The sequence below is a fragment of the Cyrtonyx montezumae genome, unplaced genomic scaffold, assembly GCF_038088225.1.
Source record: "Cyrtonyx montezumae isolate F1298 unplaced genomic scaffold, pur_monq_1.0 scaffold_20, whole genome shotgun sequence".
NCBI lineage: Eukaryota > Metazoa > Chordata > Aves > Galliformes > Odontophoridae > Cyrtonyx > Cyrtonyx montezumae.
The window spans coordinates 8,447,240-8,462,614 of record NW_027071937.1 but is presented as its reverse complement, the minus strand read 5'-3'; the positions used below and the strand labels follow the sequence as shown (position 1 = coordinate 8,462,614).

The window sequence follows — 15,375 nt, the reverse complement described above, 5'->3', positions numbered from 1 at the left end:
CAAACCTTGCCTGGTTTGGCTGCAAAGAGCCCCATAGTCCCCAGGAAATCCATCGTGGTGCCACTGCTCAATGAAACTGAAATATGAAAGAGGCCTGAAAAATGCTGCTCCCCTTCTTTTGAACCAGAGAATGAAGCTGAGGCATTTGCAGCATTTACGGTCTGTTAGGAGCCAGTAATGACTATGAAGCAAGATTTCCACGTTATAGAGGTGTCAAAATGATCTGAAAGAGGCTGACTCTGCTTTGTGTCATGAAAAGAGCTGAATGCTCGAAACATCCTTCCTCCGGTTCGCTTTCTTCAAAGTAATCCCTTAGTATACTGAGCCCAACCTCAGCCCTCTGGCATTTGCAAGGGCAGGAAGTTAGGTTAATCCCTGTGGCCTTTGCATTTGTCAGCCTGAAGCTCCTGCTCTCCTTCAAGCTCAGCCAGCTCACTGCCATGGGGTGCACTTGGTTGAAGGGAAGCTATCTGATAACCTGCAGTACGCTTGTGTGAGCCTAGATATCTGTATCTCAGTATTAGAGCTGTAATTGTTCTTTATTGTATCCCTCTTTCAAGCTCAGATAGATGTATGGGTCTTCAGAGCTTGTTGGTGTTGGAGGAGTGGTCTAGTGCCCTGTGTTTGTGCTCCTGTGATGTGCAGAGGATCTGTTGCCATGTCTGAGTAAGCCAGACCAAAAAATGGATACCACATTCCAGTGTCAGCCGTGCAGTGAGGCCACCCAGATTCCCCGAGCCTTTCAAACAGCAGATGTGGTTTCAGGGGGAGAGCTAGGAGCTGAAATAGCGGTGAAGAATTTCAACTCTTTATCCTTAAAGATAAAATTACACCTGGGTTTTCTGTTGGTGCTATTTCCTATAGTCTGATGGGAAATGATAAGGGGTTTTCCTTGGAAACAAAGACGATCGCTTACATTTGGATTCCTAATTTGAGTATGGCCCAGATCAGCCCTGGAGTGCACTGTTTGAACAGAGCCCAAGTCCGTAGAGTAAAGTGGTGAGGTTTGTATTTGCCTTAGCTAAGAAAATCTCATGAGATGTGGTAACAAGAGGAAGGCTTCAGACCTTCTATTTGCAGATGCTCAGTAATGAAGTGCAGAGTAATTGCTCCTAAGAGTCTCCGCTGAGATTCCTTTGGGGAAAGTGCATCATTCTGAAATTCTGTCCTAAAAAGCAGTGGTCTCAAACACAGGCAAAGCCACATGACCAAGACCACACTGGTGGGCTGTGTAGCAGTTGGGTCATTGTGTGCACAGGACAGCCGTGCTCATATGGCTTGGTACCCATGTTATGTGTAATGTTATGGCACCCACGCTATGTCCTGCTTTCCTGTCTGAAGCAGCCATGAAATTGCTCGTTTGCTTCTATTTGCCATGGGGCCTGGAGATTAGAATCACTTCAATGAAATCCTTACAGCAGCAGGCACTGGGGGCCCACCTACTTCCAAGTGCACGTGGTTCATTTGGTCTGTCCTGTCCTGCCCTGCAGTCTTCATCCCTCAGCTGATTAATCCACAGCAGTGCTCTTTGATTGCTGCTGTTTTAGAAACATGTCTGACCTTAGCCAGGCAATCCTGGGTAAGAAAGAAGAGATTGGAGTTGTGAGTAAAGCCTCACCTAAATGCCATGACCTTGTTTGCCTTCTCCCTGTGCTCCCACCTGCTCAGCTCTTGCTGCTGTGTGCCTGGACCCTTCCCATCCCTCCCCTGTGGCTCTCTGTGCTTTGGGGGCTGTTCCTCACTGCAGCTCCCAGACAGAGCTCTGAGGCTGTTCACAATAACTCTCAGTGGTGGGGGACTGAGGGAAGGATGCTTATTCCCCAAAGAAATTTCTTCCCTGTACATAATTGAATCATTTCCTGGCTTACAGTGAGAGACAGAATGTCATCTACCCAGGCAGGGAGTGCTTTTGGAGGTGCAGCTTTTTCTCCTCTCCCTTTTCTTCCTGCATCCACCTACCAGAACATGCTCCCAGCAGCTGCATTCAGAAAACAGCAACACTGAGCAGTAGGATTTACTTCGAGAATGAATGCTAGAATTGGCAAAGGGTATTTGGGTGGACCTTACAATGCCTGCCATGGGCTGATTGCCCCCCACCAGATCTGGCTGCCCTGGGCCCATCCAGCCTGGCCATGGGCACCTCCAGCAATGGTGAACCCACAGCTTCTCTGGGTAGCTCTGCCTTCATTGTTTCTTCCCTGCAGTCCTTCCTTGGCTGACCCATGTTTCATCTTTTCCACCCCAGCACTAAGCAGCCTCCCAAAGGTCTGAACAGTGTTTGCTTACATGTTTTGCACAGACCTGTTTGAAGTTTGGTCTGGAGTTGATGTATGGAGGGAAAACAAGGTTGGGAGCAGAAGAAATTTGAATTTCACCATGAGAAGGTGGTTGCAAAAGCTTCCCTTGGGGCGGCTGCTGGGAAGGATTGGGGTGAGGCCCAGGTAATGAGGGCTTATTCCCCCTGTGTCAGCTTAGAAGTGGAGCTTCGTTCTTAAATGTTATCCTGAATGGAAACTTCCTGATAAGTGTGTGAGGAGCTCAGCAGGAGTGCAGAGCTGTGGTTTCTGTCACCACCTTGAGCTGAAAGCACTGTAGTTCTCCAGGCACGTGTTTGACACTGGGATGCCTTATGATTGGGGATCCTAGGAAATAGTGTCATTGGAAAGGTACACTCGTGTTTAGATTTCCAAGCCTTGTTTGTTTGTGGTGTTGCACTGCAGAAGATTAGATGTGCCGTACTGGAGGTGATATCCCTTCATCATGCAGAAGACTTGCTTAATTTTTCAGTCTGGAATGAAAGCCCCATGGAGACCCAAGCTGCTTGCCCTCCTTTCTGTACCCATGGCACAGGTCTGAGCATGGAGCACAGCGTGTATTCCTGCAGACAGTGTGCTCCAGACCATCCTGCTGCATTTGCTCACCTTTGTCGTCAGGTTCTGTCTAATGGGAGCTCTGGCAGCACACGCAGAGCAGACACGTGCACTGCTCTTGAAAGAGTTTTTCTTTGATCATTTGAGTTCTGGTCTCTCTGCAGCAGAGTTGCATGGCAGCAGCATCTCCCCAGGAGCTGAAAGCAGGGTCTTGTTTCAGGAGCAGGAGTTTTGCTGCAAGACTTCCTGCCAGAAGGGCTGTGCTCTGATTGCCTTGCTCAAGAAAGCATGTCTTCAACCCCACAGCTCCTCTCCCTGCTTTGTGATCATTTTAATTATTAACAGAAAGAAAGAAACAGTACTTGGAATTTAGGAAGTGTGGGACAGCTTTTGGAGGCTTTTTATGTGCATTTAGGCTTGAGTTTGGAAGTAGCACAGTAAGTGAGTGGCAAAAGAGGAGGGCGGATGCAGACAGAAGTCCTTAGTTTGCCTTGCTCAGATCAGGTTGCAGGGCAGTAACATGGGTGAGAGCAGAACAGGGCTCCAGTTTCAGTGCCTCCTTGAACTGGTGGGTGCCGTTTCTGCTCTCTCAGTGAAGGGCGCGAATTAGCCAAGCCTGTCTTGAAGGTGTGATATACAATGGAAAAGAGGGGTTTTTTATACATAGAGACTGAGCTTTTCTGAAGCACTGGGCAGATCTTCAGGTTCTGTTGCATATTATTTGAGAATCATCTTTAGGTCATTTGTCCTTGGTGCTCGGAGTCCTTGTCCTTAACCCCTCTGGTTGGTGCTCCTGGCACCAGGCAGCAGCACAGCGTACATCCCCCATCTGATCTTCCTCCCTGTTTCCAACTGGACTCTGCTCTTCCTGCTGACATCCACTCCTGCAATGCCAGACTCCTGTACCAAAGATTTCCCAGCCCCTTCCTCCATGCCTCCTAAGTGCTCTGGCATTACTGCATCGAGCATCACCACGAGCAATCTTCCTTTGTACTGTGTGTGCCAAACACTTGTATCTTCACGTGTCACCCTGAAACAGGACAAATCCCCTGTGAAATTGTGCCTGGTATTACAAGAAGCATGCGATCCTTGTTTCTTCTGCCCCAGTGCCCAGGCTGTGAGCAGGGACATGGCTCCTGAATTTCCTTCCTTCTCCAGTTGCTGTGGCTGTGTGTGAGGCAGCAGTGAGCTGTCACCAAGAGGGGTGCCTGCAGCCTGGCACAGCTCCTGCCCGGGAACACTGCTTTCTTTGGCAGTGTGCCCGTGTTTGTGGATGCTGTAAGCTGGGGAGATGAGGCCAAGAAAGGCTCTAAGTGCAACAAGTTGGTGCAGAGCTGCATGTAGTGTTGTTAGAGTAACGACGGCCTAAACGTGCAAAGAGGGAGAGAAGGGTTTAGGAAGTCATCTTCCAGCAGGCTGGAGGCACGTGGAGAAACAGAGTGGCTTTGGGCACGCTCATTTTTCTGAAGCATGTAGGTTTACACAAGCACGTTTCATCTTAAAGCTGCTCTGGATGCTGGAGCTAGAGGAGTCAGCTTTGTGTGCAACCTTGTGTAAGCAGTCATAGAATCATTGAATGGATTTGGTGGGAAGGGACCTTGAAAAGCATCCAGTTCCAACCACCCTGTGAATAAGGCCTGTGGCAGAGTTGCCAACCACTGGGTAAGGTTGCCCAGGATCCCATCCAACCTGGCCTTAATGGTTTCAGAGATGGAAAACCCACAGCTCTGGGCAGTCTGTTCCGGTGTCTTATCACCCTCTGAGTAAAAAAATTTTTCCTAACCCATTCCCCTTTGACCTGTCACTATCAGACTGTGTAAAAAATTGGTCTTTCTGCCACTTGTAAACTCCCTTCAGGTACTGGAAGTCCCCAGTGAGGTCTCCCTGGATCCTTCTCCAAGCTAAACAAGCCCAAAGCCAATACCCAGAACAAGTCAATAGGAGATCCCTTTCAGAGCAAACAGAGTGCTTTAATTCCTGCCTTTTAGGACAATGCACGGAAATCAGGCCATCTTTTGGAGATAAGGAACTGTTGCACACTTGGCAGGGAAGTGAAAATGTCACCAGGGACTTTGCCCATACAAGGCAAGGAGGTGATGGTTTGCCATTAGGAGCAGCAATAACCTTTTGTGATTCATCCGAGGGCATCAAACAAAACCAAATCCAGTGTGATCACATCAAACCCCTCATTTCCTGGATGCATGAACGTGCAGATGAGATCCTCTTTTGGGAAAGTTTTACAGGAGGAAATCCAGTGCAAAGCTAGTCCTGACCAGATAAAATCATGCTCTGAACAGGAAATACTTTATAGTAATCAACATGTGGAAATGGATCATGCAGTGCAGGTGCTCTCCAGAAAGCAGGTGTGGTGCCATAAGGGCTCCTCAGCAAAGTATCACTATCAGTCCCTGGAGGCATTTGAGGCTGGGTTGGATGGGATCCTGAGCTGGTGGGAGGCAGCCAGCCCGGGGCAGGGGCTGCAACTGGGGTCCCTTCCAACCTATGGGAAGAAACAATAGGAAAGCAGTAGCAGGAGAATTCAGCTCCTGGTTTACACCAGTGCAGATCTGTCATTGAAGTCATTTACACCGGTACATCTGAGAACCTTTCTCAAAGCTTTTCAGCAGCTGAAAGGGATTTATTGTAGATGGAAAGAATGTGTTTGTCATATCTTGGCCAAATGACACCTACAGTGGACTTGGCAGCTGTTAGCAAGTATTTATAGGATGTAAACAGCAAAGGGAAAAAGGACGGAAATAGAGCAAAGTGTGGGGGAGCGGAAAAATGGGATGAAGGCAGGGAAGGGAAGTTCGTACAGCTGTGTGGCTGAGCCTGCACAGCATCTGTCCAGGTGAGCTGGGGTGTGTGCTTGGGGAACCAAGTGTAGGCAGCAGTTAGCTGGTTTTTTGTTATCCATATTCCACATCATACCATCATGTGAGGCACTGGGAGTAAAAGAGTTAATGCTCTAAGTCCGTGGACTCCTGAATTTCTGAGTATCTGGTTCTCAGAAAAGAACTATATAACCCAGAGGACTTTGCATCCCTGTTTTCTGCCCAGAGGGAAAGATAAAACTGCACACGTCCCAGAGACTGCATCTTCTGTTGTTCATCTTATCAGTGGAGGTTCCCCAGCATCTCGCCTTCAGCTTTAGCATAAGAGCCTCAGTTTTGGACACTTTGTCTCTCATTTTATTTGATTCATTAGCTTCAATTCTAATTATATTGTGTTATTTTGCATTCCAATATCTTATTTAGTAGATTAGTTTTCCTCCTCAGATCGTTGCTGCTGTTTTGCCCTCTCCCCTTTCCCCCTTTTGGAGTGTGGGTCCCCTGCTCTGTTAGTCACAGGACTGGGCCGACACAGCCCATAAACCATTGACATTTCTGTACTATGATCATTCTGTAACGTGCTGGTTCTGCAGTGCTCTGTGGGTGGGATGTCTGGGACAGCTTGCTGTTTCCAAAGCATTGATACAGTCTGCATTTCTTATACTTCGGCTTCTTTTATTTGCTTTATGGATTTCCCCTTAATGCTGAGTTGGTATTTTTCTGAGTGCACCCAGAGCAGGTCCCATCTCTTTGAGCACATCTGGTATAAGCTCCTTGTACTATAGGCTTTGCTACTCTTTTTCTTATCCCATCTGCATTGGAGTTCATCTGTTGTATCCCCAGACTCCATCACTGCTCTGAGATCCTTGTGCCTCTGTTGACATCAAGGGGGTTTTAGATTTACCATCCCAAAGGAATTTCTATCATCCTCAAACACTGCTTCCTCATCTGCCCCTTGTCCGTGCCTGTGTGCTGAATGGGATTGCTTCTCTCTAGTAACTGCTTGCCTCTGCTTGCTGTGCTTCCCATCTTCAAATTCATGATTAATCCGTGTGCTGAGCTGTCCCATCATCACGGTCTGGCTGAGGTTCTTGGAAGAAGTCTTGCCCAGAGGTCTCTGAAACGCACCCGTCCCTGCGTGTTCCAGGTGCAGCGCTCCCTTGGAGCCGTGCTGACTCCTCCCCCATGGGTTACCTCCTGGGTGCTGTTCTCACGTCTCTGTCCCTCACTCCGAAATCAAGGAGACTTTTTGGAAGCCTTCTGCTGTCATTCTGCTTTTTCTGCATTTGGCACTTGTTTAGCAGTGGAACGGCAGTTCAGCTGGCATTCGTTCAAGTTCCTTTGGAAGGCAGTGTTTGTGTTCGTGGTTTTTCAGTGTCTGCGTGTCTGATAATGTCTTTTTTTCTCCTCGGCACAGGGGGTGCTCCCAGGTTGGGGTTATCAGGGCGCTCATTGAAGCTGGCATCCCCGTGGATATGATCGGAGGAACGTCCATCGGCGCATTCATGAGCGCTCTGTACGCGGAGGAACGCAGCTACAATCAGATAAGGATCAAAGCTAGGCAGTGGGCCATGGTGAGAGCTCCACGTGTTAACATTTCTCTTCTCAGATGAGAGCTTAAACACAAGCATTGGTTGGCAGCACAGCCATCCGAGGCAGCGCAGCATCTGTGTGTCTGTGTGTCCAAAGGCCTGGCAAGGAGGGAGCGAATTGCAAAGGTTGCTCACTGTTGTGCTGCAGCCACACCTTGAGGAGAGCAGCATTCACATACTTGGTTTTGCTCTGTGCGGCCTCCTAGCTACACTACAAATGCAGAATGATGTTGTTCAAGTGTGTTAGCATGTGTTGATTTCTGTTCTGTCTTTATTTTATGTGCTGGAATCCAACTTTCACCAGATGTTTTTCTTTTGTATGATTTTCTCTCTTTCGTTCTCACATGCTGTCATTTTTCAGTGGAACTGACTGACAGAGGTAATCCTTCTCTACACTAAATGCAAAACGTGTGATTCACATTGTAGCCTTTGAGTCCCACAGTGGTGATGCTCCGCTGCAGTCGAACTTTTTAACATTTATACTTACTGCAGACAAACCCATATGTTTGTTGTCAAATGAAGGATTAGAAGGATGTTTGAAACAATGACATGTGTGAGTGAATTTACTGTGGGATGCTGGGGGGGGAAAGGTATTCTTTAGATTACACTGGTTCAGTCGATGAATGGTGAGCATTGAGCAGTACTGTAACTAGCAAAGTTCAGAAACAATTCAAATTTTGCATTATTTATATGAAAATAACATTTTAATTTTGGTTTCCGTACTGAAAGGCAATTTCTAAATTGGAGTGATCTCTGGATGTGCTTGAGTCTTGAGTTTTGGTGCAAAAGAGGAGGCACTGCTCGTGCATCAGTGCTGTTTGCCTCTTCCAGGTGTCGTCTATGTGGCTGTGGAGTGAAGCAGAATCACTGTGTAGCTGTAAGACACTGCTTACCTTGTAAGCTAGCTGCTCTGTGGCATCGAAATACAACTGGGAGCTGTTCACATCTGTGCAGTGCCAGCTTGGGGATGGTGTGAGAGCTGGGCAGTTCACCTCTGTCACTGGGAGAGCACAGCTCTGGTGCTGTGTTGCAGAGCTGCACGTGTCTGAAACATCAACTGTGATACAGAACGGTTTGCTGGGCTCAGAGGGGCGATGCGGAGGAGGCTTGAGATTAAGGATCTTAAAACCAGCAGTACTGAATTGTTTCAGAGCATTTAACCTTGCAGCCCTTGTTTCCTGAGCAGCAGAGGAGTGGCAGGACCTCCTTGTGATGACTCTCCTGCCTCTAGCTGTCTGTGGCTCGCTGCCTTCACTCGGTTGCTCTCATGTTTAGTGGTTGGATCAGAGCAGTGGAATTTTCCTCCGTGCACTTGTCCAAGGGATTATCTCCTTGCCCGATGTGCCAGGTCTGTTCTGTTCATGGGGAGGTGGAGCTGGCAGTGCTGCTGTGTGGGCATCTCAGCCATGGGCTCCTGTGGCACTGCCATTATTGCAGCTGCTGAACTCGCTGGCCTCGGCTGGCATCACATTTGCTTTTACCAGAAACATTTAAAGGTGAATTGAAGAAATGTCAGCTATTGATGGACTTCTGAATGCAAAGTGCAAAGCTGAGGGGAGGTTTCGCAGAGGGAAGGATAGGCTTTGGCCCAGCAGTGTGTTCAACTGGTCAGGTGTTTGTCCCTTGAAAGCTGCCAATATGCTGCAGGAGGAGAGGTTAATGACCTCTGTTAGAGCAAGTATTTCTCGTTATTAATGAAGAATGGATTTCCTTGAGGTGTGTGTGATTGTGCTGTCAGGTCTGCGTGAGTTACTGAAGGCTCTGAGAACAGAACAGCCTGCTCTGCTGGAAGCCCTCGCTGCTGGCAGCCCGCTCTGAGCTCTGGCCAGCAAAGTGTCTGTGTGCTACACCGAAGAAACAGTGCAGCCCTCCTCCCCACGCTCAGATCACAGCTCATGTACAGCATAGTCTGAGGGATCATATGTATGTGTATGTATATTTTTACCAGTGGCTATTGTGAGTTGCTCCCGGTTGCGCTGTGTTGCAGCAGCTGTAGGTTAAGTGAGGAGAGCAGCTCCTCTCCCCAGTGCCTACAGGAGCAGGGCAGATCTGCTGAGCACTCACAGCAAACCCAGAAATGAGCAGGAACAAGCAAGGCCACTTCTCTCAGTGGCAGCAGAGCAGATCAGCACCTGACACCCAGTGCTGAGTCCCAGCTCTGTCCCTCCAGAGCTCATCCCGGGCAGCAGTGCTGCTGCTGGGGCTGCTGCTGTGCAGTGGGGGCTTTGAGGAGGGACCCCAGCACTGTGTGCTGCACCAGTGCTCATTCTGCTGCTGTGAAGTCCACGAGCTTTTGCTGGTGAGCGGGTTATTGCTGAGCACACTTAGTGCCAAACCTCGCAGTGAGCGGCTGTAGCCCGGGGGGGTGTTTGAAATGTCTCAGTTGTGATGGATTAGATAACTCTCATTTGCTTTTTTCTTTATTTATGCTGTCAAAACAAATGCTGGTGTTTGTCCTGCAGTCATTTCTCTCCCTGGTATTTTTAGAAATTGGCAGATCTCAAGTAGTGCACTTTGGGGCTGGGAGAAGGGCATTTTTTAACTAGATGGGTTTTCTGTACCTAACGAAGCAGCAAAGAAATAACATTATTTTTGGTGTCAAAATACTGAGAGGTCTGAGAACCAGCAGTCAGGTTGGTTGCTTACAGTGCCCCTGTTTTCCTTCCATACCTGTGTTTAACGGCAGGACTAAAACTAAACAAACATGAAAGCTTTGTTTGCATGTTTCCAGAGTGTTGGGGATTTTAATTTTTTTATTTTTTAATGGAAAGATATTTCAAAGTATACATATTTCACAAAGAATGGGATACTCTGTTGTGGAAAGAAATAGCATCGTTGGTTAAAAGCTTCCAGGAATGAGAACTGTGTTAAGAATTGCTGGGTAGGATCCTGCAACCATTTGCTGTTTGTGGGCTGACTGTGCCTGCACAGCAGCTCACGTTGATGTAAGCTGGGCTTCCTGAGCTTGCAGCTGTACAGTGAGCTGATTTGGCCAAATAAAATAACTTTTTTTTAATATATATTTATTTATTTTATTTTTACCTTTTGCCATGCTGTCTTGTGGCTGTCCCAGCCCTGGAGCTGTCCCTCCAGCACATTGAATGGGAAACAGGGATGCAGGTCAGGTTAAGGACAGTGTGCATGGCGGGGAGGGGATGGATGCAGCACCCATGTGGCAGGGACTCGGTGTGGGACTGCTGCTGGGATCAGAGGGATGCATGAGGAGGGGGTGCAGCAGTGTCCCTCAGGGGCCCACAATGGGTCTGGTGCTCTTCAATGTCTTTATCAGTGACACAGGCAGTGGAATTGAGAACATTCTCAGCAGTTTGCAGTTGATGTGGTACTTTGACAGTACTATTTCTTTGTGTACTGCACTGATTCACTTTGTGTGATGGATCTTCCTGTGCACAGCAACAGCTGCAAGGACAGGTCCGTGCAAACAAACACAGAGCGTGAGATGAGCAGGCAAACACTGCTGAGCTAAACTGGCGTGAAGAGCAGGCAGAATATTATGGGGAAGATACCTCCTGGCCAGAGGAGATCAGAAAAAGGTGAAGGGAGCGTTGGTTACTGAGGCACAGCCCTGATTCATCACAGCAAAATGTACTGCAGGCTACAGCAACTTCAAGTGCACAGAGAACCCTGAAGAAATAAGTTAGTTACGTATTTTATGTAAACGAATGAGTGCATTTTGTCTTGTAAATGGGGCTGAAAAGTTAAGAGGAGAGTGCCTGCACAGGCTGTGTGCAGGAGGGGCTGGAGGAGAGCCTGGGCCCCACGGGGGCTTGTTGCTTTTTAACAGCATCTTATACATTATCAACTGATGTTGAAGGTTTTACTCACTGGGTTGGTCTCCTTACGAAATCTAAATCAGGGCTGATTGCTTATCCTTTCTCAGCCAGCCATCATCCCCCCTGCAGTTCCCTTTCAGGTGGAATTCTGAGTTCCAGACTGCTGACAAAAGGCAAAAATGTAAGTTGGGTTTTTTTGTTGTTGTTCTTAAATTTTAGATTTGTTGTAGCAAGTGCTACAGGAAAAAATCTATTTGCACGTATCTATAGGCCAGCTTATCTTTACCATTTTGTATTATCTGGTGTGCTGAAATTAAGCCCAAATCAAGCATTTTCATTTGGGAAATTCAGATCAGAGGATGCACACAAAATCTAGACCCAATCACCACTTGGAAAGATGCAGCTACCCCATCCTGCTGTGCCTGCAGCTGTTTGCCCACTGAGGTCTGTGAAGGTGGCACAGCAGTGTCACAGCATCAGAACACCTCTCCCATCTCTCCCAGAACACATTCTCTTTCCTCCTGTCTCCTTTGCTGCCCTCCCAGCTGGCTATGGCCTCAGAAATGACACACGTGTTCATCTGTATTTTATTATCTCTTTAAATTTGTTAATAGCTCTTTAAATCTGAACTTCCTCTTCATCTCTTTCTGCCCTTGGGATGAATCTCTCTCGCCCTGTTTGTGTGAGTAATGTTATTTTGTCTTTTAACTTATTTTTCTTCGTCGCCTTCGTTTGTTTCACTGAAAGTGTGCAGCTGAACCCTGGAAAGGCACTGTGTGAAATTCTGGACTCCCACTGCAGTAGTTTAAAACAACATTTTTCTTCTGCTGCTTTTAATTGCATTTCTTGCAACAGTTTTTTTCCCATATCCTGGGGTTATCCTGGTACTGACACCAGTTTGTGGCCATCCTGCATCACAGAGCAAAGCAGACAGAGCTCACAGTTATTTCTGCCCGCCCTCAGCTATGCTTGCTCCTGGTGCTCTGCTCGTAGGCTCTTGCTTTGTCCCCCCCTTGCTGCAGTTCCTTACGCATGGGAGAGCTTTCTGAAGTCCTTGTAGGGTTGGGAGCCTTTCCAAGGGGCTCTGTTGTTCTGGAGGATGGTCAGTGCAATGGGTGCAGCCGCTCTCAGGAGGCTGAGGGAGGTGGTTGGCAGCAGCAGATGCTGGAAGGGCATCTTTCAGTTATAAGAATATTAAGAGATAGTCATTAATTAGACAGCTTTTGTTCACATACAAAAATACTGCAAGCCTTAATTGCAGGGAAAATGTAGAGACTTGGCAATATATGATTTGTTTGCAGCAAGGATAGCATGATGTGTCGTGCACAGTTTGGAGAGACCCTTCTTTGGTATTAAATAATGGAATTTTTGCAAATTCTTCTTTCCCAGAACTAGTCTCTCTGAGCACTGCCAGGCACCAAATCCTCATCTGAAGTACAGAGCCAGTTCCACATGACTCTTACACAGGGTGGGACGTGCAGTTTGGTGGCACATTGTTGTCCCCCTGTCTGAAGGATGGTGACACATGGCTCATTGGCCTTGTGCTGAGGCTCTTAGCTTCTCCCACATTTTCTCTTTGTGTACTTGCTTTTCTGAGCCCTTTTTTTTTCCCCTTAAATTTGCATGGCCCTATTTTCTCCGGGTAGATAGATAATATATGCTGAAAAGCTGCTGGGTATGGCGATGTAGACTAATCCCTTACATCACTGCTGGAGTAAAGCAAACGCCAGATGTTGATTGCAGAGCCTTAAACAGATGCAGCTTTAGAGGCTCCTTCATGCTGTGGGGCTCCAGCTGTGTACACTGCCCTATTCTCTGCCAATCTGTTTGTTAAACTGCAGAGCAGTGTGGAGGGATAAAATAGTCATCTAATATAACTGTTTGTTTTTTCCTAGTGAAGCCTTATTTGGTTACAAAAGAGATATTTCCTTGTGGTTTGTTTTTGTCTTCTCTTGTGTGTTAACTGAATGTGGTGTCATGTATTGAGACACAGAATTTATTGGGATTTATCAGATGCTGAGGCCCATAGCATGGTTACAGGACTGATGTGCCCATAATGCTGCTTGGGATATCAGTTATATTTAGATTCTTTTCATCATTTCATCTGTAGGTTAGTGCACGGCTGTGCCTCATCTGAAATGGAGAGGAGGGGATGAAAAGGAAGAAGAAACCACGAGAGCTCAATTACAGCATGTGTGGATTGGAGGAGACATGGCTGGCAGTGCCTGCCCGCTGCTGTGGTACAGTGGTGTCTGTAGTGGTTGAGGAAACCCAACAGGATCTGTGTCTGACCTGTGTTACTGATCTGTGGGTTTCCTTGCCATGCAGGTGAACTGTGTACACATTAGGGTAAATTCTGAACATGCTGTAGCTTCAACTCAAGAGGGAGATAACCAATAATATATTTCTATTGTTAAAATAATAATTCGTACCATTTGTGTGCATTTGTTAATGCCTGGGCCTGTGTGCACTGCTGTGGAGTCTGGTTTGGATTTCCAGGTAGAAGGGACATAAACACACAGTCCTCCATAGCCTTACTGGAAACCAGTGCAAAGCTTGGTGCTTTTTGGTGTGATTTATGATGCCATATGTGGATTTATTGGTTGTAGATGTGTATTTTTTGTCCCCTTGATGACTTTTGCACAGCAGTAGCAATGCTTCCCACGCATTTGCTGTAGAGTCTGGAGTATGACCTTTCTCAGCTTGCAAGTGAACATTAATATGAATTATTTGAATTTTTTTTTTCTTTTTAGGTTATGAATTCAGTGTTTAAGACTATTATAGACTTGACGTATCCAATAACCTCAATGTTTTCTGGAGCAGCTTTTAACAAAAGCATCAGCAACATCTTCAAAGACAAACAGATTGAGGTAGGTTGCTTACCAAACCCCATCCATGCACACGTGTGCGTGGCTGCACTGCATTCTGTTGTAAGAAATGTCTTTCTTCCATTCTAGTATTGGATTCAGGGCTGTGGGATGCTGGAAAGCACGTTACAGCTAGGAATGTAACATCACGCTGTTATGGTGGATGTTCATTCATTTTGGTGGATTTAGAGCAGCTTAAGAGGAATGGTTTTGCTACTCCTGTTTGACAAAGGACCCATTTGGCCGAGAGCAAAAGTTTAGTTGTCCCTGAAGTCGAATTGCCGAGATGGTTTTATCATTATGTTACACAAATTGACTCTGAGGCCCTTACAGCACCTCACTAAGAGAATGTCGTGAACAGGACAGCAATGGCTTTGTGGTCCGTTGGTTTCTGCAGGCCGTGTGTTGAGGAGCAGCCTACTGAGAGCTGAGTTAACATCTGAGCTTGCCCTGTTCTGCACATGGTGCCTGTGGTCTGCCCGAGCTGACAGCCACCCTGCTCCCCAGCTGCAGCTTGTGAAGTGATTAGCAGTGGCTGTCTTTCTTCATCACCACGCTCAGAGGAGGTTTGGGTACTCTTGCAGCCTTACCTCATTTGCAGCCTTAACCACATTATTCCCGTGTTTGGAGTCCTTGTGATAAAAGATTCATAAATATATTTAAAATACACTGACAATTTGCTGCATAATCTGAAACGTTCCCTACTTAAATGCAGGATGAAAGTAAGTGATTAATCATCACATGTGGCTTAAAATAGCGTTGTGCTGTGCAGAGTGGCTGGTGCTGGGAATGAGCAGGTTTTAGTGATGAGACCCAAGAGTTGTTTCATTTGGGTGGCAGCAGCCATCCTGTTCTTCAGTCGTGCGTGTCCCTTCCTGAAGCACTCCAGCTTCTGTGTTTGGTTTCAGCAGTGCCTGGTGGGAAAACCAGAGTGTCAGATGACAACAACAGCTGTTTCTGCTCAATTTGATGTAGCTGAGGAGCTGCAGAGCATCGAGGCCTTCGTGGTGGTGCTGGGCTCTGGCTTCTCCCAGTTCACCTGGTGCAAGCTATGGCATGGTGTGCTGCAGCACGAGCCATGGGACGGTGCTGAGAAAGTGAATGACATAACAGAGGAAAGTCTCCTCTGATCTTGCCTGGCTCTTGCTCCCACTGGTTTACTGCCATCATTGTAGTCAATTTATTGTACTTTCCTTTGAGGTGCAGTAATTTCTTCCCTGCTTTATAATTTTTATGTGCTACAGCTGTAATTCTGTGATCTGTCCTAACCTTGTGGTCTCAGGAAGGGAAGTTTGTCCGAGAGAAATCCAGCTCTGAGACATTCAGGGCATCGCCTCTGCGTGCAGTGCCACAGGGCAAACTCTTCAGGCTGCCACCGAGGATGTCTTCCAGCTGATAGATACGGAGACACGTTGTGTGCCTCT

The 15,375-nt window shown here is 47.2% G+C and overlaps 1 protein-coding gene across 3 annotated transcripts in view; it reads left to right on the top strand.

Annotated features, from left to right (window-relative positions):
* Positions 1 to 15,375, top strand: part of PNPLA7 (patatin like phospholipase domain containing 7) — a 198,824-nt gene that overhangs the window by 83,179 nt on the left and 100,270 nt on the right. For all 3 annotated transcript variants that reach the window (XR_010622293.1, XR_010622292.1, XM_065737669.1), the window contains exons 26-27: positions 7,119 to 7,275; positions 13,838 to 13,954. Coding sequence is in view for 1 of the 3 variants with exons in the window: in XM_065737669.1 (XP_065593741.1) it covers positions 7,119 to 7,275; positions 13,838 to 13,954 (274 nt within the window). In the remaining 2 variants the exon portion in view is untranslated. The remainder of the gene's footprint in view (positions 1 to 7,118; positions 7,276 to 13,837; positions 13,955 to 15,375) is intronic.